Below are 27,701 nucleotides of genomic sequence, written 5' to 3'. Positions count from 1 at the left end.
TTTGTTTTTAAATACCATTAATATTTAATTCTATTTTAACGCCTGCATAGGTTTGTTTAGGTTTTTACATTGTATTGCATCAGTTTTACGTTAAGCTACTTTTAGATAGAAAAAGTGGGATGTAAATAATAATAATAATACCAGGATCATAATAATAATAAGAGTATTATTATTGCATAATTATATAATATAATATATAATAATAGGATCATAATAATAAGAGTATTATTATTGCATAATTATATAATATAATATATAATATAATAATAGCATCATAATAATAATGAGTATTATTATATAATTATATAATGTAATATATAATATAATAATAGCATCATCATAATAATAAGAGTATAATTATTATATAATTATATAATATATAATATATTATATTATATAATAATAATAGTATTGGATCACACGTTGTTATTATTATTATTGTTGTTGTTGTTGTTGTTATTTGAAACACAAGATGAGCTCACAACAGACACTCTATTGGTTGTTGTGTTGGATCACACGTCGGACACTTCCCAAGTGTCTAGGACTGTGTGATGTATCGGTGAATAATGTGTGCAGATCCCAGTAAGGTGGCCTTCTGCAGATGGTAATTTTGTCAGCGCCGATTGTTTTTAAGTGCAGGCCAAGGTCTTTAGGCACTGCACCCAGTGTGCTGATCACCACTGGGACCACCTTGACTGGCTTGTGCCAGACCATTTGCAGTTCACTTTTGAGGTCCTGATAACAGCTGAGTTTTTCCTGGTATGGTGACATTGCTATTGTTGTTGTTGTTATTATTATTATTATTATTATTTACTATGTTGTGTCCTGGCTCAAGGCAGGTGAAATAATATTTATGGTATTATTATTATTATTATTATTATTATTATTATTATTATTATTATTATTATTATTTGTTATGTTGTGCCCCTGGCTCGAGGCGGTTAAAATATTATTAATATTATTATTATTATTATTATTATTATTATTATTAACTCAGTTATGCCCTGGCTCGAGGTGGGTAAATAATAATAATAATAATAATAATAATAATAATAATTACACACATACATACTGTGTGCATGTATCTCCCTCTCCAAAGATAGAAGCTGGGTCAAATAAGATTGCAGGGTAACCAAATAATTTGTATACGGCCATTTTCATCCAGCTCCTGATTTACATTTGTTTCTGGAATATATTCTCCAAAAAGTGTGTGTATATGTGTGTGTATATATATTATACTGTATATGTGTGTGCATATGTACATATATATCTATATCTATATATCTATATATCTATATATCTATATCTATCTAACTATATATATACACACACGCACATATACCCCATCACTATATATATAGCTATATAACTCGATGAATGGGGATATATATATATCCCATCACTATATCTATAACTTGATGGATGTGGATATATATATCCCATCTCTCTCTCTCTCTCTCTCTCTCTCTCTCTCTATATATATATATATATATATAAACCTCAATGGATGTGGATATATCTATATATCTATATCTATATAACCCATCACTCTCTCTCTCTCTCTCTCTCTATATATATATATATATGTTCCATCACTGTAATATATCTATATATATAACTCGATGGATGGGGATATATACACACACACATATATATACATACATACACACATATATATCCCGTCACTATACATACATACATATATACATACATATATGGATGGGGATATACCTATATCTATATATATCATCACTATCTATCTGTATAACTATCTATATAAATGGATGGGGATATATATACCATCACTGTAATATATCTATAACTCGATGGATGGGAATACACATATACATACATACATGCATACACACATATCGATTGATGGGGATATACCTATATCTATATATCTCATCTCTCTCTCTCTCTCTATATATATATATATATACCTCAATGGATGGGTATGTGTGTGTATATATATATATATATATACCATCACTGTAATATATCTATAACTCGATGGATGGGGATACACATATATATACATACATACATACACACACACACACATATATATCCCGTCACTATACATACATACATATATCTATAAATCGATGGATGGGGATATATATATATATATATATATATATATACACACTCCATCACTGTAATATATCTATATAACTCGATGGATGGGGATACACATATATATACATACATACATACATACACACACATATATATCCCGTCATTATAGATACATACATATATCTATAAATCGATGGATGGGAATGTATATATATACAGGGTTAGTCAAAATGCATAGGCCAAACATACATACAATTGTATGTATGTTTGGCCTATGCATTTTGACTAACCCTGTATATACTCCATCACTGTAATATATCTATAGCTATAACTTGATGGATGGGGATACACACACACACAGTCTCACACATATATATACATACACACACACACATATATATCCCGTCACCATACATAGATATATACGTGTGTGTGTGTATTTATAACTCGATGGATCAGGATATACCTATATCTATTTATCCCATCACTCTATCTATCTATCTATCTATCTATCTATCTATCTATCTATCTATCTATATCAATGGATGGGTATATATATCTATATATATATCAATGGATGGGGGTATAATTGACTGGTTGCCCTGACACGACACACACACACACACACACACACACACATATATATATATATATATGTGTGTGTGTGTGTGTGTGTATATGTGGAATATATATATATATGTGTGTGTGTGTGTGTGTATGTATCTATGTGTATACACACACACACACACACATATATATATATTCAATCACTGTAATATATCTATATAACTCGATGGATGGGGATATACACACACACAGTCACACACATATATATACACACACACACACACATATATATATCCCGTCACTATATATATATCTATATGTATAACTTGAGGGATGGGGATATATATACATATACACACTCCCCATCAATCTCTCTCTCTATATATGTATATATATTATCACACTATATATATATATATATATATATATATATATATATATCCCCATTCCTCAAGTTATACATATAGATATATATATAGTCACGGGATATATGTGTGTGTGTATGTATATATATGTGTGACTGTGTGTGTGTATATCCCCATCCATTGAGTTATATAGATATATTACAGTGATGGAATAATATATATATGTGTGTGTGTGTGTGTATATATATATGTCATGTCAGGGCAACCAGTCAATTTTATATATATATATATACACATACACACACTCCCCATCAATCTCTCTCTCTATATATGTATATATATATTATCACAGTCAATTATATATATCAATACATTGATGGGGAGTGTGTGTGTGTGTGTGTATGTGTGTATATATATATATATATATATATAAATAATTGACTGGTTGCCCTGACACGACATATATATATATACACATACACACACACACACACACACACATATATATTATTCCATCACTGTAATAAATCTATATAACTCGGTGGATGGGGATATACATACACACAGTCATATATATATATATCCCATCAGTATATATATATCTATATGTATAACTCGAGGAATGGGGATATATATAGATATATAGATATATAGATATAGTGTGATAATATATATACATATATAGAGAGAGAGAGATTGATGGGGAGTGTGTATATGTATATATATCCTCATCCCTCGAGTTATACATATAGATATATATATAGTGACGGGATATATATGTGTGTGTGTGTGTATGTATATATATGTGTGTGTGTGACTGTGTGTGTGTATATCCTCATCCATCGAGGTATATAGATGGAATAATATATGTGTGTGTGTGTGTGTGTGTATATATATGTCGTGTCAGGGCAACCAATTATATATATATATATATACACACACACACACACACACTCCCCATCAATCTCTCTCTCTCTCTCTATATATATATAATTGACTGTGATTATATACATACATAATATATATACATATATATAGAGAGAGATTGATGGGGAGTGTGTGTGTGTGTGTGTGTGTACAACCAGTCAATTATATATATATATAATTGACTGGTTGTCAATATATATATATATACACACTCATCAATCTCTCTCTCTATATATATGTTTATATATTATCACACTAGATAGATAGATAGATAGATAGATAGATAGATAGTGTGATAGTATATATACATATATATAGAGAGAGAAAGATTGATGGGGAGTGTGTGTGTATGTATATAAATATATATATATACACACACACTCCCCATCAATCTCTCTCTCTCTATATATATATATGTATATATATATTATCACACTAGATAGATAGATAGTGTGATAATATATATACATATATATAGAGAGAAAGATTGATGGGGAGTGTGTGTGTGTATATATATATATATATATATATACACATATACACACACACTCCCCATCAATCTCTCTCTCTCTATATATATATGCATATATATTATCACACTATCTATCTATCTATCTGTATGAGAGAGTGATGACTCCCTCCCTGCAATGCTGGGCATTCATTTTGCCAACCCGGGCGGATGTAAACATTCCACAAAAGGCTCCCCAAGGGGAGGGGGGAGGAGGAGGGGGCGTGGCCTGCTGGCAGCCCGGTGGGCGTGGCCTGGCGCTGGGCGGGGACGCGTTCCTTCCCTCGCCTCCTCCTTTGTCCCCGCCCCCTTTGGGAGGGAGGCCGGGATTGACAGCTCGGCGGGCTTACAGGCGGCGCCTTCCCCGTGGCGGGCCGACCAATGGGCGCGCAGGAGGGGCGGGGCCTTCCTTCCTCTCCTTCTTCCCCGCCTCCTCTCGCATCCCCTTCCTGGGAAGCTGGCCGTCCAATCGGGGAGTCGGAGGCGAGCGGGAGGCGAGCGCTGATTGGCGGAGGCGACTGAGGGACGTGGGGGCGGCCCAATCGGCGCGCGGGAGGCCTTCCCGGGGCAGGGGAGCGGGGCGGGATTTCTCAGGGAACAGAGAAGCGGGCAGTGCTCAGCGGCGGCGACTGTCCTGAGGCGACGGTTGGTCTGGAGCGGCTGCGGAAGCCTCGGCGCCCGCGCCTACGCGACGGAGGGAAGCCCTGAGGCAGCTGCCTCGTCCCTCCCGCCTCTCCAATCTCCTGAGGCGGAGAAAGCCGCGAAGAGAACCGAGGAGGGCGCCGAGACTGAGGTGAGGCCGAGCCGGGCCGGCTGCGGAGGGACGGAGGCGGGGAGGCGGCGTGTGGGGAGGGGGGGGGCCCGCTTGAGAGAGCGCGAGCCGAGCGCGCATGCGCGGGCAGCCGGAGGGGGGCGGGGCCTGAGGCAGGACGCGCTCGCGGGTTGTGAGCCCGCGCGGGCCAATCAGAAACGGCGCAGCGGTCAAGCCCCGCCCCCCTTGGCCAATCACAAAAGGCGCAGCGGACAAGCCCCGCCCCCTTTTCGACTCTGCCACGCCCCTTCTCCCTCTAGCCTTGTGGAAGAGGGAAAATGAGCGCGGGGCGGGGCTTGGTGTGGCCCCGCCCCCTTCTTTAACCTTGCGGTGGCAGGAGTGGGCGTGTCCCTACAAGGCTCCGCCCTTTTTGTTAGCCTTGAAGGAGGAGTGGGCGGGAGCCTCTTCTCCAAGTCTTGGGGAAAGGAAGTGGGTGGAGCTACGCTTGGCCCCGCCCCTTATTGGAGCCTTCAGAAGAAACAGCGGAGACGAGGGAAAGAAAATGGGCGGGGCTTCGCTTGTCCACGCCCCTTCTGTCGTATTTGTCCGGGGAAATGGGCGGGGCTCAGTTTAGCTCCGCCCCTTCCCTATTATTGTAGTAAAGGAATGGGCGGGGGCTTTGCTTGTCCCCGCCCCTTCTGTCGTATTTTGTCGGGGTTGGGTGGGTGGGGCTCGGTTTAGCTCCGCCCCTTTTGTATTACCCTTGTGGTAAAGGGACAGGAGGGGTTCTATCTGGCCCCGCCTCTTCTATTCTTTCCTCCTATCAGCGAAGAGGCTAGAGAAGCCCCGCCCCTCCTCTGTAATCCTTGTGTAAAGTGGCCCCGCCTCTTCTATTCTTTCCTTCTATCAGCGAAGAGGCGTGGGCGGAGCTATGTCTGGCCCCGCCCCTTCCCTCCTAGCCAATGAGACTGAAGAGGGGGCGGGGCTCCAGCTGGCCCCGCTCCATCTCTCCTTATTAGCCATGTGGAAAGGGGGTGGGGCTTAATCTCGCTCTGCCCCTTCTATTCGCCTTGAACGGCAGGGAGTGGGAGGAGCTTCACCTCGCCCCGCCTCTCCTATTGGAGCCGAGCTCCGCCCCTTCTCTCCTATTGGTCCCGCTTAGATGGGGCGGAGCTTGCTTTGCTCCGCCTTTTTCAAAACGCTCCATTTTCTCCTGCCGGCCTTGGAGACTGGAAGGAAGCCGTGGGCGGGGCTTAGCTTGGGCCCCGCCCCTTCCCAAATTCTACCCTATCCCTGCATCGATAACACAGAATGGGCGGAGCGTCTCGTAGCCCCGCCCCCTTTTGGTCCCATTGGCCCGGGAGACCAGGAAGTAAGCTAGTCTCCGCCCTTTAACACCTATATAGCCCGGGCGGAAGTGGGCGGGGCCAGCTCTTGGCCCCGCTCCCTTTACAAACAACAGCTTCCTTTTTTCCCCCCTTCATTTCCTGGTTCTTGCTTGCTTTTGCAGATACACTCAGAGTTCTTTTCCTCCTCTCTTGCCATTGTCTTGAAGGCACCAGTGGTTTTGTTTGGGTCCTTTGGGCCTCTTTGAAGGGGTCAGTAGACTGAGAATATTTTCCCTCTCTCTTGCAGTGTTATGACAGGATTTAGGCTTTCGAATGAAAGAGGACGAGAGAGAAACATTATTATCATATTTAGTTATGTGAGGCAAGGGCAATTTTGGGCCCTCCAACTCCCACCATTCCTAACAGCCCCAAGCCCTTTCTTTTCCCCCCTCAGTCGCTTAAATTGAGTGTTAGACCCATAACCAATGTTAGATCAGCATATCGACCAGGCATGGGCAAACTCGGACCCTCCAAATTTTTTGGACTCCAACTCCAACACTTCCTAACAGCCCCAGGTCCTTTCCTATTCCATCTCAGCCCATTAAATGGAGTGCTGGGCTCATAACCAATGTTAGGTCAGTGTGTAGATCAGGCACTTCAACTCCCACCATTCCTGAGAACCCCGGGCCCTTTCCTTTCCCCCCTCAGCCACTGGTCCCATAACTAATGTTAGGTCAGTGTGTAGACCAGGCATGTTAAATTTGGGCCCTCTGGATGTTCTGGACTTCAACTCCCACCATTCCTGAGAGCTCCAGACCCTTTCCTTTCCCCCCTCAGTCACTGGGCCCATAACCAATGTTAGGTCAGTGTGCAGACCAGGCATGGGCAAACTAGGGCCCTCCACGTGTTCTGGACTCTGACTCCCACCATTCCTAACAGCCCCAGACCCTTTTCTTTCCCTCCTCAGATGCTTAAACTTAGTGCTAGGCCCAGAGCCAATGGGCCTAGCATATCGACCAGGCATGGGCAAACTCAGACCCTCCAAATTTTTTGGACTCCAACTCCCACACTTCCTAACAGCCCCAGGTCCTTTCCTTTTCCACCTCAGCCCATTAAATGGAGTGCTGGGCCCATAAGCAATGTTAGGTCAGTGTGTAGACCAGGCACTTCAACTCCCACCATTCCTGAGAACCCTGGGCCCTCTCCTTTTCCCCCTCATCCACTTGGTCCATAACTAATGTTAGGTCAGTGTGTAGACCAGGCATGTTAAATTTGGGCCCTCCAGATGTTCTGGACTTCAACTCCCACCATTCCTGAGAGCCCCGGGCCCTTTCCTTTTCCCCCTCAGCCACTGGGCCCATAACTAATGTTAGGTCAATATGTAGACCAGGCATGGGCAAATTTGGGCCTTCCAGATGTTTTGGACTTTAACTCCCACCATTCCTGAGAGCCCCAGGCCCTTTCTTTTTCCTCCTCAGCCACTTAGACTGAGTGCTGGGCCCATAGCCAATGTTAGGTCAGTGTGTAGACCAGGAATGGGCAAACTTAAGCGGCTGAGGGGGAAAAGGAAGGGACCTGAGGCTGTTAGGAATGGCGGGAGTTGGAATACAGAACACCTGGAGGACCCAAGTTTGTCCATACCTGCTTTAGATACTATCTGGGGTCACTAGGACCATTATTGGAGATCTGTGTGCTTTCTCACACAGCCATTGGCTTGCATGGCCGCCAGTCACCTGCATGCCCCGCCTCTTTGCCTTGAAGCTTTAGTGTCCTTGTTTGCTCCCTGTGTGAACAAGCAGAAGGGCAGTTGCTAGTGACACCTGGGCATTGGGGTGTGTCAAATTGGGATTCTCTGCTCTTCAACCAGCTCTTCCAAAGGGATGGTTCTGTTTCTGGAAATGGGTTGTTTAAATATACAGTAATCCCTCGCTACTTCGCAGACTCGCTGTTTCGCGATTTTTCAATAACTGAATGTAAAATATTTATTAGTATTTTCGCTGTTTTGCGGGTTTTTGCAGTACTTTACCATCGACATCTTCTGGAAATGGGCTGTTTATATATACAGTAATCCCTCGCTACTTCGAGTTTGCGTTTCGTGGACTCGCTGTTTCGTGATTTTTCAATAACTATGAATGTAAAATATTTTTTTCTGTATTTTTGCTGTTTGGTGGGTTTTTGTGGTACTTGACCATCGACATCAACTGGCTCTCCCACCAAATCAGGCAAATTCACTACCTGCAAGGGCTGGTTTGATAAATTTCAGAAGTGCTATGGACTTAAGAGCATTTTTCTGTATGGAGAGACCGCCGGTGGTGAGGATTACGTGAACAACACGTTCAGGGAGGGTTATTTTTTAAAAATCCTATACCAGATATATCCTACCTTGTTCATGCCCAGCGTTTATTTTTTAATTTTAAATTATTACATTTGTCCCGGCCATAGATTTTTAAATCTATGTGTGTTATTGTTTATTGGTCATTGTTTATATGTGATTTCTTTAATTGTATTGTACTAGCCGTGCCCTGCCACGCGTTGTTGTGGCCCACATAGGGTTTCTGTGTGGGAGGTTTGGCCCAATTCTATCGTTGGTGGGGTTCACAATGCTCTGTGATTGTACGTGAACTATAAATCCCAGTAAGTACAACTCCCAAATGTCAAGATTCTATTTTCCCCAAACTCTACCAGTGTTCACATTTGGGCATATTGAGTATTCATGTAGATCTTGGTCCAGATCCATCATTGTTTGAGTTCACAGTGATCTCTGGATGTATGTGAACTACAACTCCCAAACTCAAGGTCAATGCCCACCAAAACCCTTCCAGTATTTTCTGTTGGTCATGGGAGTTCTGTGTACCAAGTTTGGTTCAATTCCATCATTGATGGTGTTCAGAATGCTCTTTGATTGTAGGTGAACTATCAATCCCAGCAACTACAACTCCCAAATGACAAAATCATAATTTTTTGAGTGATGGTCACTCCTTGTGTTGTGAGACGTTTTGTTGCCAAATTTGGTGTGATTTCATTCATTGATTCTTTTGTTTTTAAGGTACTAATTATGCACAGAGCATTTTTATATATATAGAGTTATTGTTTTTGTTTATTGCTTTGTTTTATTGATGTACTGTTGGGCTTGGCCTCATGTAAGTCGCTCCAAATCCCTTGGAGAGATGGTGGCGAGGTATAAATAAAGCATTATTATTATTATTATTATTATTATTATTATTATGTCACCTGAGGGCTGAGAAAGGCAGTATACAAATATAGTAAATAAATAAATAATAAATTAAAATAGTGTATAACTACTAAAATAATGTATAAATATTAAAATAAATATAGTGTCCCTACTTTGCGGATTTTCACTTTTTGCGGGTGATCCTGGAATGTAACACCCACGATAAGTGAGGGAATACCATAATTGTGTTGGTTACGTGAGGCGACTGGCATGTGTTTACCACTGTTGGGATGCCTATATTAAGGAATATGGAGATTAAATACCTCCATAGATTGAAAAAAAACAACAACAACCCCAGGATGGAACTACACTACCATATAATCCAGTTTCTCTTTTGAACTGGATTACATGGTGGTGCAGATGCATATAACCCAGTCCTAAGGAGATAATTCAGAAATTGTATGGTAAGGCAGTATAGATAGGACCAAGAGAGTGGGAAGTGTAATAATAATAATCATCATCATAGAATCAAAGAGTTGGAAGAGACCTCCTGGGCCATCCAGTCCAACCCCATTCTGCCAAGAAGCAGGAATATTGCATTCAAATCACCCCTGACAGATGGCCATCCATCCTCTGTTTAAAAGCCTCCAAAGAAAGAGCCTCCACCACACTCCGGGGCAGAGAGTTCCACTGCTGAACGGCTCTCACAGTCAGGAAGTTCTTCCTCATGTTCAGATGGAATCTCCTCTCTTCTCTTTTATTTATACCCCGCCACCATCTCCCCAAAGGACTCGGAGCGGCTTACATGAGGCCAAGCCCAACAACACATCAATAAAAATAACAATAAGCAAAATAAACAATACAATTAGTATAACTCACACGTAGACAGTAAAACTCAAGAATTTAAAAACCTATGGCCGGGCCAAATATAATAGTTAAAACTTTAAAAATAGATGCTGTAACTGAGGATGAACTCAATCCAATTCTAACTATACTGCAGTGGATGATTTTAATGAGTGGACGGAGTTTAAATAAGTAATAGATATGATTAATATGTATTTTAACCAAATACAAAAGCGTTATAGTTTTTAGGTTCTTGCGGGTTTTTTCGGGCTATAGGGCCATGTTCTAGAGGCATTTCTCCTGACGTTTCGCTTGCATCTATGGCAAGCATCCTCAGAGGTAGTGAGGTCTGTTGGAATTAGAACAATGGGTTTATATATCTGTGGAATGGCTGGGGTGGGGCAAAGAGCTCTTCTCTGCTGGAGCTACGTGTGAATGTTTCAACTGACCACCTTCATTAGCATTTGAAGGCCTGGCTGAGCCTGGGAAAGCCTTTTGTTGAGAGGTGTTAAGGTGTTTAGAAACAACCAGGCACATCTTAACACCTCTCAGCAAAAAGTTTTCCCAGGCTCAGGCAGGCCTTCAAATGCTAATGAAGGTGATCAGCTGAAACATTCACACCTACCTCTAGCAGAGAAGAGCTCTTTGCCCCACCCCAGCCATTCCACAGATATATAAACCCATTGTCCTATTTCCAACAGACCTCACTACCTCTGAGGATGCTTGCCATAGATGCAGGCGAAACGTCAGGAGAAATGCCTCTAGAACATAGCCCTATAGCCCGAAAAACCCCGCAAGAACCTAGTGATTCCAGCCATGAAAGCCTTCGACAATACGTTATAGTTTTTGCTTTATGTAATTGATTATGTTGTTGTTTTTGTTTGGATTGTATTTATTGTATTGCGTTGTTGGGCTTGGCCTCATGTAAGTTGCCCTGAGTCCCCGTCGGGGAGATAGTGGCGGGGTACAGATAAAGATTATTATTATTATTATAACAAACTGTAACAGCGCGATTAAGTGACGCTCAAGAAACACAAACTCTGAAGCGACTGGCCAAAAATTCAGAGGCATAATGTGTTGTCAGTGGCTTTTATGGCCGGAGTCACTGGGGTCCCTTCCATACAGCCTTATATCCCAGAATATAAATACAGAAAATCTCACATTATCTGCTTTGAACTGGGATATATGGCTGTTTTTTTTTAAGTGTTGCTCTTTATTTACTGTCTTGATTCTGGTGTTTTTAAAATACTGATAGTCATATTGTGCTTGTTTTCATAGTTTCTTCCTTTCTGTTGAAAGTGTCCACATGCTTGTGGATTTCAATGACTTCTCTGTGTAGCCTGATGTGGTAGCAGAGAAGAGTTCTTTCTCCCACCCTGGACATTCCATAGATATATAAACTTCAATGACTGTCATTGAACATCGAGAAAACCAAATTGCTCTTCCAGCAGTCACCAGCCAATCCCTCTCCAATGCCAGAAATACAGCTTAATGGTGTAACATTAGAAAATGTTGACCATTTCAGCTCCCTTGGCAGCCACCTCTCCACCAAAGTCAACATTGACACTGAAATTCAACACCACCTGAGCTCTGCAAGTGCAGCATTTTTCCAAATGAAGCAGAGAGTGTTTGAGGACCGGGACATCCGTAGGGATACCAAGATGCTTGTTTATAAAGCTATTGTCCTTCCAACCGCCTGCGAGACGTGGATTGTCTACAGACGTCACATGCAACTCCTAGAACGATTCCATCAGTGCTGCCTCCGGAAAATCCTGCAAATCTCTTGGGAAGACAAGCGGACAAATGTCAGTATGCTGGAAGAATCAAAGACCACCAGCATTGAAGCGATGGGTTTCCAGGTGGAAGGCGGTCTCGGTCAGGGTTGGCTTGATGCGCCTTCCTCTTGGCACGTTTCTTTCTTCAAATTCTGCAGCTGACCTCCAGCTGGAGTGCTCAAGGGCCAGGGCTTCCCAGTTCTCAGTGTCTATGCCAGAGTTTTTAAGGTTGGCGTTGAGCCCATCTTTCAATCTCTTTTCCTGCCCACCAACATTCCGTTTTCCATTCTTGAGTTCGGAGTAGAGCAAATGCTTTGGGAGACGGTAGTCGGGCATCCAGACAACGTGGCATGTCCAGCGGAGTTGATGGCGGAGGATCATCGCTTCAATGCTGGTGGTCTTTGCTTCTTCCAGCACGCTGACGTTTCCCCGCTTGTCTTCCCAAGAGATTTGCAGGATTTTCCAGAGGCAACGCTGATGGAATCATTCCAGGAGTTGCATGTGACGTTTGTAGACAGTCCATGTCCCGCAGGCATATAGCAGGGTTGGGAGGACAATAGCTTTATAAACAAGCACCTTGGTCGCCCTACGGATGTCCTGGTCCTCAAACACTCTCTGCTTCATTCGGAAAAATGCTGCACTCGCAGAGCTCAGGCGGTGTTGTATTTCAGTGTCAATGTTGACGTCTGTAGACAGTCCACATTTTGCAGGCATATAGCAAGGTTGGGAGGACAATAATTTTATAAACAGGTACCTTGGTCGCCCTACGGATGTCCCGGTCCTCAAACACTCTCTGCTTCATTCAGAAAAATGCTGCACTTGCAGAGCTCAGGCGGTGTTGTATTTCAGTGTCAATGTTGATATCTGTAGACAGTCCACATCTCGCAGGCTTATAGCAGGCAGCGCTGATGGAATCCTTCCGGGAGTTGCATGTGACATCTGTAGACAGTCCACGTCTCACAGGCTTATAGCAGGCTTGGGAGGACAATAGCTTTATAAACAAGCACCTTGGTCTCCCTACGGATGTCCCGGTCCTCAAACACTCTCTGCTTCGTTCGGAAAAATGCTGCACTCGCAGAGCTCAGGCGGTGTTGTATTTCAGTGTCAATGTTGATGCCTGTAAACAGTCCACATTTCGCAGTCGTATGGCAGGGTTGGGAGGACAATAGCTTTACAAACAACCATCTTGGTCTTCCTACAGATATCCCGGTCCTCCAACACTCTCTGCTTCATTTGGAAAAATGCTGCACTCGCAGAGCTCAAGGCGGTGTTGTATTTCAGTGTCGACGTTGACGTCTGTAGACAGTCCACGTTTTGCAGGTGTATCGCAGGGTTGGGAGGACAATAGCTTTACAAACAAGCATCTTGGTATCACTACGGATGTCTCGGTCCTCAAACACTCTCTACTTCATTCGGAAAAATGTTGCACTCGCAGAGCTCAGGCGGTGTTGTATTTTGGTGTCGATGTTGACTTTGGTGGAGAGGTGGCTGCCAAGGGAGCGGAAATGGTCGACATTTTCTAATGCTACACCATTAAGCTGTATCTCTGCATTACTTTTATATACTTTATATATATATATGATACTGCATTACATTTATATTCTATGGTTGTTGTGCCTTGCATTGACAGTATTGTCAGCTGCTCCTAATTGACTCTGCCTAGACCTCAGCAGCCAAGACCAGTTGGCGTATCCTTCCCTTGATACAATTCTGGATTATTGTGCTTTTGCTGCTCCAGCAGTTTTAGAGCAGAATATTCCCTAAGCCGCCTATCAATACGGAACACTTCCTTGGGGCATATCGCGTGTAGATGAAGGTTTGAGGAAGCAGGTTGCGTGCTTTCTTCCGTCCTCCGTTGCACATGGGTTAAGCCTTCTTTGGGGAATTTGGGGAAAGGAAAGACTTGCACGTAGAGAACACAGAGCCCTGCCCATAAAGGAGGAGGGTCGCTTTGTGCATCCGTTTCAGGTTTTCATCTCTGTATCATATCAGATTGTTTTTAAGATGGGCTGTGTGTCATTTAGCATATACGCTCCTTTAAAAAATACATTCTATTTTGCAAATAAGCTGCCAGCATCCTACCAAATCCATACAAATAGAAATTGACCATAGAAGTGTGCAGAGCACTTACCTAGACACTGAAACACTTTATACCTAAATATACATAAACAACATAAGCATAAAATTATCACAACAACACATACTGTATATACTCAAGTATAAGCCTAGTTTTGACCCTTTTTTTAGGCTGAAAAAGTCCCTCTTGGTTTATATTTGAGTCAAGGTTATTTATTATTTTGCTCTGTAGTAGTAAGTTGTTGTTATTACATTAATTATTTTACTCTATTAATTATTATTATCATTTTCATTAAGCTTATTATTTTACTCTGATATTATTACATTCATCATTTTACTTTGTTATTATTACATTTTTATTTTACTCTATTGTTATTACATTTCTATATTATTACATTTATTATTTTACTCTATTATTATTATTACACTTATTATTTTACTGATATTATTGCATTTATTATTTTACTTGATTATTATTATTACATTTATTTTTTACTTTATTATTATTACACTTATTTTTACTTGGATATTATTACATGTATTATTTTACTTTATTGTTATTATTACATGTATTATTTTACTCTATTGTTATTACATTTCCATTATTTTACTTATTATTACATATATATTTTTACTCTGATATTATTACATGTATTATTTTACTTGATTATTATAATTACATTTATTATTTTATGTACTCTATCGTTATTACATTTCCATTATTTTACTTATTATTATTATTACATTTATTATTTTACCCTATTTATTATTATTATTACACTTTTTATTTTACCCTGATATTATTGTATGTATTATTTTACTTTATTATTATTATTACATTTATTATTTTACTCTATTGTTATTACATTTCCATTTTACTTATTATTATTATTATTATTATTACATTTATTATTTTACTCTATTATCATTATTATTACATGTAATATTTTACTCTGATATTATTACATGTATTATTTTACTTTATTATTATTATTATTACATTTAATCTTTTACTCTATTATCATTATTATTACATTTATTATTTTATTCTGATATTATTACATGTATTTTTTTACTTTATTATTGTTATTACATTTATTATTTTACTCTATTATTATTACATTTATTATTCTACTCTATTATTATTATTATTATTATTATTACACTTATTTTTTACTCTAATATTATTACATGTATTATTGTACTCAATTATTATTATAATTACATTTATTATTTTACTCTATCGTTATTACATTTCCATTATTTTACTTATTATTTTTACATTTATTATTTTATTCTATTTATTATTATTACATTTATTATTTTACTCTGCTATTATTACATTTATTTACTTTATTATTGTTATTATTATTACATTTATTATTTTACCCTATTTATTATTATTATTACACTTATTTTACTCTGATATTATTACATGTATTATTTTACTTGATTATTATTATTATTACATTTATTATTTTACTCTATTGTTATTACATTTCCATTATATTACTTATCAGTATATTTATTATTTTACTCTATTTATTATTATTATTGCATTTATTATTTTACTCTATTGTTATGACATTTCCATTATTTTAATTTATTATTATTATTACATTTATTATTTTACTCTATCATTATCAGAAGGATACGTAAGCACATTTACATTGAAGAAAGTTAGAATAATGGTTTAATCAGAGTTGGACAGTCTTATTTTAATTTACAGTTTTATGTAAATATTCAAAAACATTTAACCTACTGATTCCTCAATTAGTATAATTTTATTGCAACCTATCTTTATTTTGAAATTTACCAGTAGCTGCTGTATTTCCCACCCTCGGCTTATCCTCAAGTCAATACATTTTCCCAGTTTTTTGCGGTAAAATTAGTTCCTCGGTTTATATTCGGGTTGGCTTATACTCGAGTATATACAGTATATTATTTGCATGTGCAAAATGGAACCGTGTCCAATGAGCCAAAGTGGGACTACGCGTCTTTGAAATATGTGCTTCTGATTAGTTTAAATGACAAATGAGGTTGTTGTTTGCCTTCAGGCCAAATAGAAATTGAAATAATTGAGCTGGCTTTGTATCTTGAGTATGAAAGTTGTTTGTTTTTCATTTTATTTACTTAACAGGGACTCAATGCAAAATTTGTCTCTGTCTGTGCAAGAGCAGAGCAGAGAGAATGAATGTATTCGTTCATTGTGAAAATCGTTGGCATGATAATAAACGTAAAAATAAGGGTTACTTTTACACTGATGGGGATAAATATCAACATTCCAGAAAAGGGAAGAAACAAAACAAATTACTGTATATACTTGAGTATAAGCCATGTTTTTCAGCCCTTTTTTAGGGCTGAAAAAGCCCCCCTCAGCATATATTCGACTCAGTATTATTTATTATTTTACTGGGTTATTGTTATTATTTTGATTATATTTTTAGTTTACTCTATTATTATTATTATTACTATTATTACATTTACATTATTTTACTCTATTATTTTTATTACATTTATTATATTATTACATTTATTATTTTACTCTATTATTATTATTATTACATATACATTATTTTACTCTGTTATTTTTATTACATTTATTCTATTATCGTTATATTTATTATTTTACTCTATTATTATTACTACTACATTTTACACATATTATTATTATTACATTTGCATTATTTTACTCTATTATTTTTATTACATTTATTATATTATTACATTTATTATTTTACTCTATTACTATTATTACATTTGCATTATTTTCCTCTATTATTTTTATTACTTTTATTCTATTATCATTACATTTATTATTGTACTCTATTATTACATTTGCATTATTTTACTCTATTATTTTTATTACATTTATTCTATTTTCATTATGTTTATTATTTTACTCTATTTTGTTATTACATTTATTATTTTACTCTATTATTATTATTACATTTGCATTATTTTACTCTATTATTTTTATTACATTTATTCTATTACCATTACATTTATTATTTTACTCTATTATTATGATTACATTTACATTATTTTACTCTATTATTTTTATTACATTTATTCTACTATCATTACATTTATTATTTTACTCTATTATTTCATTTACATTATTTACTCTATTATTTTTATTACATTTATTCTACTATCATTACATTTATTATTTTACTCTATTATTACATTTGTATTATTTTACTCTATTATTTTTATTACATTTATTCTGTTACCATTACATTTATTATTTTACTCTATTATTATTACATTTGCATTATTTTACTCTATTATTTATATTACATTCATTCTATTACCATTACATTTATTATTTTACTCTATTATTATTATTACATTTGCATTATTTTACTCTATTATTTTTATTACATTTATTCTATTATCATTACATTTATTATTTTACTCTATTATTATTATTATTACATTTACATTATTTTACTGTTATTTTTATTACATTTATTCTATTATCATTACATTTATTATTTTACTCTATTATTATTATTACATTTACATTATTTTACTGTTATTTTTATTACATTTATTCTATTATTATTACGTTTATTATTTTACTCTATTATTTTTATTACATTTATTCTATTACCATTACATTTATTATTTTACTCTATTATTTTTATTACATTTGCATTATTTTACTCTATTATTTTTATTACATTTATTCTATTTTTATTATGTTTATTATTTTTCTATTATTATTACATTTGCATTATTTTACTCTATTATTATTATTATTATTATTATTATTATTATTATTGAGATGTAACCATTCTGTGTGCAGCGAGCAACCAGAACCCCATCTTTTCCAATTACATACATAGGTTTTGTCATTATGGGAAATAATACCCAGGTAAATCTATGATTATTCAGGCATTTCCAGGTAGAATCGATGCCTTATGCATTGCCTTCCTTCCTAAAGCTGTCGTTGCTAATGCAGTCTGTATCCATAAGATTCAACCACCCATGGCTTGAAAATATTTGCTTTAAAATTTTCAAAAGCAAGCCTTCTTTTTGCCATTCAAAGGGTGTGAGTTACAACAGCTGCCTGACCTTGCCGAAAGTCTGAGCAAATCAACAGTATGTCTTCTTGTTGATGTCCAAGTGTGTATTTGTGTGGGAGGAAGGATGCATAGAGTATAATTTAGGAGATGTGCAAAATACTAATTGTTTCTGTCGTGGAGCTTTGAGTCATTTCCTACGTACGGTAACCCCAAGGCAAACCTGCCACAGGGTTATCCTGTGAGATTTGTCAGATGTATGGTATCCTCTGAGGCTGAGAGAGTGTGACTTGCATAGGGAAATAAACTACAGTTTCCATGGTCCTTAAACTGATTCTAAATTAAAAGCACGAGGTTGCTAAATACCGATTTTACACATCAGCAGCTTTTGCGGACAGATTTATTGTTGCAGATATTTTAAAATGGCAAACCCTGACAGCAATTCAGTTTGGATAACAAATGGGCAGTGACTTTGAGATCTTCCAGGGAGACCCTGCTCTCAATCCTGCCTGCTTCTCAAGCTCGGCTGGCGGGGACGAGAGATAGGGCCTTCTCGGTGGTGGCTCCTTGGCTGTGGAACGCCCTCCCTACGGACATTAGACTAGCACCATCTCTAATGGTATTCCGCAAAAAAGTGAAGACCTGGCTGTTTGAGCAGGTGTTCCAATAATTAGTGCAATAGGTTCTTGTGGGTTTTTTTCGGGCTATAGAGCCATGTTTTTCGGGCTATAGAGCCCCTCCAGTCTGTTGCTGATCAATTCCTCTGTGTTTGCTGTTTGTTATAGGAAAAGGTGGGAAAGGGTTAAGGGAGATGCAGTGTGTGGGGTAATGCAGATTCCACAAAAGGCACCCTGGGATGCCTGCCTGTGGTGGAGGAAATGCGTCAAATCTAGGATGAAATTGTCCCGAAATTAAAGCATTCCTTGGGTGGTGCGTCATAGTGGTTGGGCTGGGTTACAACAACAAACAACAACTATAATCCAACAACAACGACATGTTCATGGCGCTTGCTGTGACCTGCAATGTCAGTTGAGAGGGTGCCGTTGGAGGCTTCTCAGCACTTGGAACTATAGCCTGTTTGTGGAGGTCAGAGGCTGTCTGTGTAAGTGGACACCTCTGCCACATGCACACATACATAAGGGAGAGGCAGTGGGCAGGATCTTGCAAATTCTACACAAGGAACCCTGGGATGCCTGCCTGTGGCATCCCAGGGTTCCTTGTGTGGAATTTGCAAGATCCCTGCAAACACAAGAAGTTTGACATTCTCCCCAAATGAAAGCATTCCTTGGGTGGTGGGCTGTAGTGTTTGGGGAGGACATTGGCAGTGTTTGGGCTGTTAGGAATTGTGGGAGTTGTAGTCCAAAACACCTGCCAATGCATTCAGAAGGCTTCTTCTTACCTATCTTTGTGTTCTTGACTAAGAGGCCTAGATATGGTTCCTGACGAACCTCTTGTTTTTTCCCTTGTCTTGACAGATATTGTAGGGCTTTCCTGAGCATGAATTCAGAATGAAGCGGCGCTTGGATGAACAGGAGTCGCCTGTCTATGCGTCGCAGCAGAGGCGCATTGCCAGCAACACGGAGCCCTTCCAACACCAGCACCGGGTCCTCGCTCCAGCGCCGCCCGTCTATGAGTCCGTCTCAGAGACCATGCAGTCTGCCACGGGGATCCAGTACTCGGTCACCCCGAGCTACCAGGTGGGGCTGCCATGTTGTGCCTTCATGCTCCCCTTTAAATTCATTGGGATTACCAGTACATGAGCCCTTGCAAAGTGATAATAATAATAATAATAATAATAATAATAATATTTAATAATATTAAATAAAATAATAATAATAATGTTATAATAATAAAAACAATAATAATATAAAATTGAGATTAACTTCACAATTCAGCAGCAGATCAGTTGCACAACTTCAGCGCTTTCCAGTAGCTTCTTCCTGCACAGTATTTTCAGTCAATTGCTCCCACAGCCTGCAGTCACTCTGGAACCTTTTACATACACTTGAGCACATGCCCGGCCATTGTCAGTTTTACCATTGTCTTTCCCCCAGTCTAGATGACATTACAAACTTACCACAGCATACAGCTATATCTTGTCTTAGCAGACAGGTTCTTTTAATTACATATAGCCTTTGACGAACAACATCACAGCATAAGGAGAGAAATACACTGTACATGACTTCCTTATATACAATTCTGTACAATCACACATATAGCCTTCGACAAACAACATCACAGCATAAGGAGAGAAATACACTGTACATGACTTCCTTATATACAATTCTATACAATCACACATATAGCCTTCAACGAACAACATCACAGCACAAGGAGAGAAATACACTGAACATGACTTCCTTATATACAATTCTATACAATCACACATATAGCCTTCGACGAACAACATCACAGCATAAGGAGAGAAATACACTGTACATGACTTCCTTATATACAATTCTATACAATCACACATATAGCCTTCGACGAACAACATCACAGCATAAGGAGAGAAATACACTGTACATGACTTCCTTATATACAATTCTATACAATCACACATATAGCCTTCGACAAACAACATCACAGCATAAGAAGAGAAATACACTGTACATGACTTCCTTATATACAATTCTATACAATCACACATATAGCCTTCGACGAACAACATCACAGCATAAGGAGAAATATACACTATACATGACTTCCTTATATACAATTCTATACAATCACACATCACAACCTCTGATTGGTTCCCAACTCATTGACTTAACTCAGACCCAGGATTACATCATTCACAATCACCTGGACTAGGCCAGAACACATTCCCCAAATGATTCCCTATATACAGTTAATGCATGACTCAGGATTTCCAATAGAAGCCCATTAGCAGTGCATGACTCAGCTATATTACATTACAATACATTGTAAAACCTGACAAATTATCTTTAATTATCTTAAGTTATCTCCCACACCAAAGAGGTCCAGTCAAACTGGCAAACCAAAATGTACCACTGCTATAGAGGGACTATATTAATCAAATCCAAAAACAATCAATCCTGCAAAAGCTAAGCCTGTAAATGTAGGTGGTCAGCTCTGTTGGGCGAGTGGGCTTATAAACAAAAGACCCTCCTCGTAATTGCACAGCAGAGTAACTTCTTAGCAGCAGCATGAGCCAAAAGTGATAAAAAGAACAAAAACACACAGGCCAATGTTATAGCGGGGTTTTATTTATAGCAAAACTAGCTGTACCCGCCATGCGTTGCTGTGGCCAACCTTCCCTCCCTCTTTCCTTCCTTCCTTCTTTTTCTTTCCCTTCTTCCTTCCTTCCTTTCGTCCTTTGCTCTTTGATTTCATCCTTTCTTGTCTCTTTCCTTCCTTCCTTTACTCCCTCTCTGTTTCTCTCTTTTGTTCCTTCTCTCCTTCCCTCTTTCACTTTTTTATTTCCTTCTCTACCTTGCTTCCTTCTCTACCTTTCTTTCTCTCCTTCCCTCCTTCTTTCCTTGTTTCTCTCCCTCCTTCCCCTCCCTTCTTTCTTTCCTTCTTTTTCTCCTTTCCTCCTCCTTTCCCATCTTCTCTCCTTCCTTCCTTCTCTACCCTTCTTTCTTTCCCTCTTTTTCTCCTTTCCTCCTCCTTTCCCTTCTTCTCTCCTTCCTTCCTTCTCTACCCTTCTTTCTTTCCTTCTTTCTCTCCTTCCCTCCTTCATTCCCTTCTTCTTTCCCTCTTTCGCTCCTTCCTTCTCTCTCTCCTTCCTTCCTTCTCCTTCCCTTCTTCTTTCTCTCTTACTCTCCCTCCTTCTCTCCTTTCTTCCTTCTCTGCCCTTCTTTCTCTCCTTCTCTCCTTCCTTCTCTACCCTTCTTTCTTTCCTTCTTTCTCTCCTTCCCTCCTTCTTTCCCTTCTTTCTTTACTTCTTTCTCTCTTTCCCTCCTTCTTTCCCTTCTTCTTTCCCTCTTTTGCTCCTTCCTTCTCTCTCTCTCCTTCCTTCCTTCTCCTTCCCTTCTTCTTTCTCTCTTACTCTCCCTCCTTCTCTCCTTTCTTCCTTCGCTGCCCTTCTTTCTCTCCTTCTTTCCCTTCTTCTTTCCCTTTTTCGCTCCTTCCTTCTCTCTCTCCTTCCTTCTCCTTCCCTTCTTCTTTCTCTCCTACTCTCCCTCCTTCTCTCCTTTCTTCCTTCTCTGCCTTTCTTTCTCTCCTTCTCTCCTTCCTTCTCTACCCTTCTTTCTTTCCTTCTTTCTCTCCTTCCCTCCTTCTTTCCCTTCTTTCTTTCCTTCTTTCTCTCTTTCCCTCCTTCTTTCCCTTCTTCTTTCCCTCTTTTGCTCCTTCCTTCTCTCTCTCTCCTTCCTTCCTTCTCCTTCCCTTCTTCTTTCTCTCTTACTCTCCCTCCTTCTCTCCTTTCTTCCTTCGCTGCCCTTCTTTCTCTCCTTCTTTCCCTTCTTCTTTCCCTTTTTCGCTCCTTCCTTCTCTCTCTCCTTCCTTCTCCTTCCCTTCTTCTTTCTCTCCTACTCTCCCTCCTTCTCTCCTTTCTTCCTTCTCTGCCCTTCTTTCTCTCCTTTCTCCTTCTTTCCCTTCTTCTTTCCCTCTTTCGCTCCTTCCTTCTCTCTCTCCTTCCTTCTCCTTTCCTTCTTCTTTCTCTCTTACTCTCCCTCCTTCTCTCCTTTCTTCCTTCTCTGCCCTTCTTTCTCTCCTCTCCTTCTTTCCCTTCTTCTTTCGCTCCTTCCTTCTCTCTCTCCTTCCTTCTCCTTCCCTTCTTCTTTCTCTCTTACTCTCCCTCCTTCTCTCCTTTCTTCCTTCTCTGCCCTTCTTTCTCTCCTTCTTTCCCTTCTTCTTTCCCTCCTCTCCTTCCTTATTTCCTTCCTAGTGTATATATAAAAATGTAATGTTCGTTTGTGGGCTTAACATAATTCAAAAACCACTGGATGAATTGACACCAAATTTGGATACAATACACATATCAGGCTAACAAGTGACCATCACTCATAAAAACACTAAAAAACACAGCAGAAGGGACTTAAAAAGCCAAAAAATAAAATAATAAATTACAGCACATGCGCAAAATCACATATATACGCAAACACATATATACACACACAAAGCACATATACACAGACTGGGCCATAGCAACACGTGGCAGGGAAATGCTAGTATTTAATATTTCTGACAAGCTCTACCGGCCTGTATGTGAGAAAGGATTTTCTAACACTCTCACTTGAAAGTAAATAACAGTTTCACACTTAGCTTCAGCAGAGAAGAGCTCTGTGCCCCACCCCAGCCATTCCACAGATATATAAACCCATTTTCCTATTTCCAACAGACCTCACTACCTCTGAGGATGCTTGCCATAGATGCAGGCGAAACGTCAGGAGAAAATGCCTCTAGAACATGGCCCTATAGTCCGAAAAAACCCACAAGAACCTAGTTTTGCTCTATAATGCAACACAATGCAGATTTTACTGGACAGATAACTCCCACTATGGGCTGTATGTTAGTAAAACGCCATTTCTTACATAGCTCCAGGAAACAGACGAAAATAAGAAAGTAGGCATGTAGGAGTGTCAAATTTATTTTCATAGAGGGCCGTATCAGCCTTCAAAGAGCCATTGAATCTATGGAAAAATGGAAAATCCATGGAGACGGAAGGCCAACAAAAAAACCTTCAAAGTCTCTGCTCCTATGTTTGACGAACAAACCTTAACGCCTGGTTGTGACTCCCCTTCGCAGGTATCCGCCGTAACACAGAGTTCCAGCAGCCACGGCCCCGCTCTGGCCGCAGTCCACAGTGGGCACCACCACCCCACGCCGGTCCAGCCCCACGGGAACCAAGTGGTGCAGAGCCATGCTCACTCCACGCCCCCAGCGGCTCCAGTCCAGGGGCAACAGCAGTTCCAGAGGCTCAAGGTAAGAGGGCCTCCGGGGTGGAAACAGCAACAGCTCTTTCCTTGGAAAAAAAAAAAGATTCAAATGAACTTTATGCACTTTATGGATATTTAGCCAATGCTACTGTGGTTGAGAGCAGGAACATTGTGGTTATATCTACTTTTTATGCATATTCAAAATGTTAGTTTTTAGTGCTAGTGGATATCTGCTTCAAACTTTGTATCTCACCAAAGAATTTACTCATCTGTTTTTATAATGATAATAATAATACTGTATATGCTCAAGTATGAGCTTTTCAGATCAATTTAAGGCTAAAAAAATTTAAGGCGCTACGATTATGATAATGATTGTTTTTGATCTGTATGTCTTGTATAATGTGTTTTAACTGCCTTTTGATATTGTTGTGATAACCTGTATTATGTAAACCACTTTGAGTCGCCATCTCGGCTGAGAAAAGCGGTATAGAAGTAAAGCAAACAAATAAATAAAAAAAGCCCCCTTCCCCCCGCATATACTCGAATCAAGGTTAATTATTATTTTACTCTGTTATTGTTATTGTTTTTATTACATTTATTATTTTGCTCTATGTATTATTATTGTTGTTGTTGTTGCATAGGCCAAGGCCGTTGGTGTGGCAGGAGGGACCTCTCTTTTTCTAGCCCACCCCTGCCCCCAATAACAGTTGACAGTTAGCTCCACCCCCTTTGGCTCCTGCGCTGGGTGGATACATTTCTGTTGCAAACTACGTTGCTATGGCAATGCAGCCAACAAGCAGCTGCAGTTTAAACTGGCCAGCTTGCCATATATATTCCTTTAATAAACATTTACAAAAACTCATATTATAATTAAACAATTCATTACAATTGTTATTACATTTACATTATTTTACTCTACTGTTGTTACATTTATTATTTTACTCCCAATTATTGTTTTTATTTATTTATTTATTTATTTATTTATGTATTTCGGGTACTTCTACCCCGCCCTTCTCAACCCCCTAAGGGGGACTCAGGGCAGCTTCCATACGTTGATGCCTACAATTCAACACAATAAAATACATAGTAACAATAATTATAACAATTAAAACATTACAGTAATACAATAAAAATACAATAAAAAGCCATCGTTTTGCCAAGTCCGTAATTAATAAATTCATTCCATTTATCATAGCTCCCTTGAGCAAGGAGTTTTTCCAGAGGGTTTAAAAGAGGCGGTGGTCTCTCCCCTGCTGAAGAAACCAGATTTAGATTCTTCGGTTCCCTCCAGTTACCGCCCAGTTTCGAATCTCTCGTTCCTGGGCAAGGTGATGGAGAGGGCAGCAGCGGAGCAATTGCAGCAATTCCTAGACGACACAGCCGGACTAGATCCCTTCCAGTCCGGCTTGCATGCAGGGCACGGGACAGAGACTGTGCTGGTCTCCATCACGGATCGCCTTCGATGCCAGCTTGACCAGGGCGGGTCAGCGCTGCTTGTGTTATTGGATCTCACAGCAGCATTTGACACAGTCGACCACAATCTTTTAACCCGCCGCCTTGCTGCTGTTGGAGTGAGTCAGGGGGAGAGCTTTAAACTGGCTGTCCTCCTTTCTTCACATCTGTGGACAGCGAGTGGAGAGGGGAGGCCTGGTCTCTGAGAGGTCCCCTCTATCCTGTGGGGTTCCTCAGGGGGCCATTCTCTCCCCTCTGTTGTTTAACATCTATATGCGCCCACTTGCTCAGCTGGTTCAAGGTTTTGGGCTGGAGTGTTACCAGTACGCCGATGACACTCAGCTGGTGCTGAAGATGGAAGGCCGACTGTACCCGATTATTTCCATCATTGCCTCGAGGCCGTTACTGGATGGCTGTGTGCCAGCAGGTTGAGGGTGAATCCAGCAAAGACGGAGATCCTATGGCTGGATCAACCAGGCAGTGGGGACATCCAGCTGCCTACCCTGGATGGCGAGGCACTACACCCGTCACCATTGGTCAAGAGTCTGGGAGTCCTTTTGGACCCTCTGCTGACAATGGAGGCCCAGGTCTCCGCCGTGAGCAGAACCGCCTTCTTTCACCTGCGGCAGGCTAGACGGCTGGCCCCCTAGCTACGGTGATCCAGGCCACGGTCATCTCAAGACTGGACTACTGTAACGCCCTCTACATTGGCCTCCCTCTGTCGGTGATCCGGAAGCTCAAGTTGGTACAAAATGCAGCTGCTCGACTTCTTGCGGGAATTCCGATGAGATGCCACATAACACCAATCTTACTACAGCTGCATTGGTTACCAATTGAGCACCAGATCACTTTCAAAGTGATGGTACTCACCTTTAAGGCCTTGCATGGTCTGGGGCCGATGTACCTGAGGGACCGCCTCACCCCCTACCAACCCCAGAGATCCCTCCGTTCTGAGGACCAAGATTTGTTGGAAATTCCCAGTGTCAAGGCCTTGCGTCTAACAGCAACCAGACGCAGAGCCTTCACAGCAGTGGCACCATCACTCTGGAATACTCTGCCACCTGACGTCCGTGCCTTGTGGGACTTACCAGCTTTCTGCAGGGCATGTAAGACATACCTGTTTCGACAGGCTTTTAATGTTTGATATTGTTGTTTTTAAATTGTTTTAAATTGCTTTTAAATTGTGTTAGATTTTAGCTATTCTTGTAAGCCGCTCCGAGCCCCAGGGGAGTGGCGGCATATACGTTCAAATAATAAATAAATAAATAAATAGTCAGTTTCCAAAGCTTTAGTCGTCATTGTCCATTGTCAGTCTGCCAGATTACCCAAAGGCCTGGTCCCATATCCATGTTTATAATTTCCTTCTGAAAGAGAGGAGGGATGATGATGATGATCTAATTTCCACGGGGAGTGAATTCCACAGGCGGGGGGCCACCACCGAGAAGGCCCTGTCTCTCGTCCCTGCCAATCTCGTTTGTGACAAGGGTGGGGCCGTGAGCAGGACCCCCTCAAGAAGATCTTAAATTCCTAGGCGGGATATAGAAGGAGATATGTTCGGACAGGTACGCTGGGCCGGTGCCGTATTACATTTATTATTTTACTCTATTTATTACTATTACATTTACATTATTTTACTCTATTATTATTTTATTGCATTTATCATTTTACTCCTTTTACTGTTATTAAAGAGATCCAGTAAAACCGGCAAACCAAAATATACATACAATATAGGTTAACAATTATACACATTTGCAAACAGTTCCTGGAGGCTTGGAGGTTGCTATTTCCAACTATTTATTTGTGCCATGCTTTTGTCACGAAATAATAAAGCGCACGAACGCGCCTGACTTTGGAAGTGATGGGTTTGCTTTCGCAGTTTATATGTGAGGCCCATGAACATCGAATCCCCTTTCCTTTGGAGCGTTGCGTTGAGCAGAAAAGCCGTTGGAGCGAAGACGGCTCCGTTCTTAGAATGTTT

The 27,701-nt window shown here is 39.8% G+C and overlaps 1 protein-coding gene across 5 annotated transcripts in view; it reads left to right on the top strand.

Moving 5' to 3' along the window:
• Positions 1 to 27,701, top strand: part of SIN3A (SIN3 transcription regulator family member A) — an 86,164-nt gene that overhangs the window by 3,270 nt on the left and 55,193 nt on the right. For 2 of the 5 annotated variants that reach the window (XM_067471261.1, XM_067471259.1), the window contains exons 1-3: positions 5,009 to 5,242; positions 19,901 to 20,122; positions 24,141 to 24,317. In XM_067471261.1, the coding sequence (XP_067327362.1) occupies positions 19,934 to 20,122; positions 24,141 to 24,317 (366 nt within the window). In that variant the 5' untranslated portion in view covers positions 5,009 to 5,242; positions 19,901 to 19,933. Of the gene's footprint in view, positions 1 to 5,008; positions 5,243 to 19,900; positions 20,123 to 24,140; positions 24,318 to 27,701 lie in introns of those variants that run through there. The other 3 variants (XM_067471263.1, XM_067471262.1, XM_067471260.1) reach the window with 2 other exon arrangements.

Source organism: Anolis sagrei, chromosome 9 (assembly GCF_037176765.1).
Source record: "Anolis sagrei isolate rAnoSag1 chromosome 9, rAnoSag1.mat, whole genome shotgun sequence".
Lineage (NCBI taxonomy): Eukaryota > Metazoa > Chordata > Lepidosauria > Squamata > Dactyloidae > Anolis > Anolis sagrei.
Note: the sequence above shows the minus strand (reverse complement) of the source record. Positions and strands in the feature narration are given on the sequence as shown.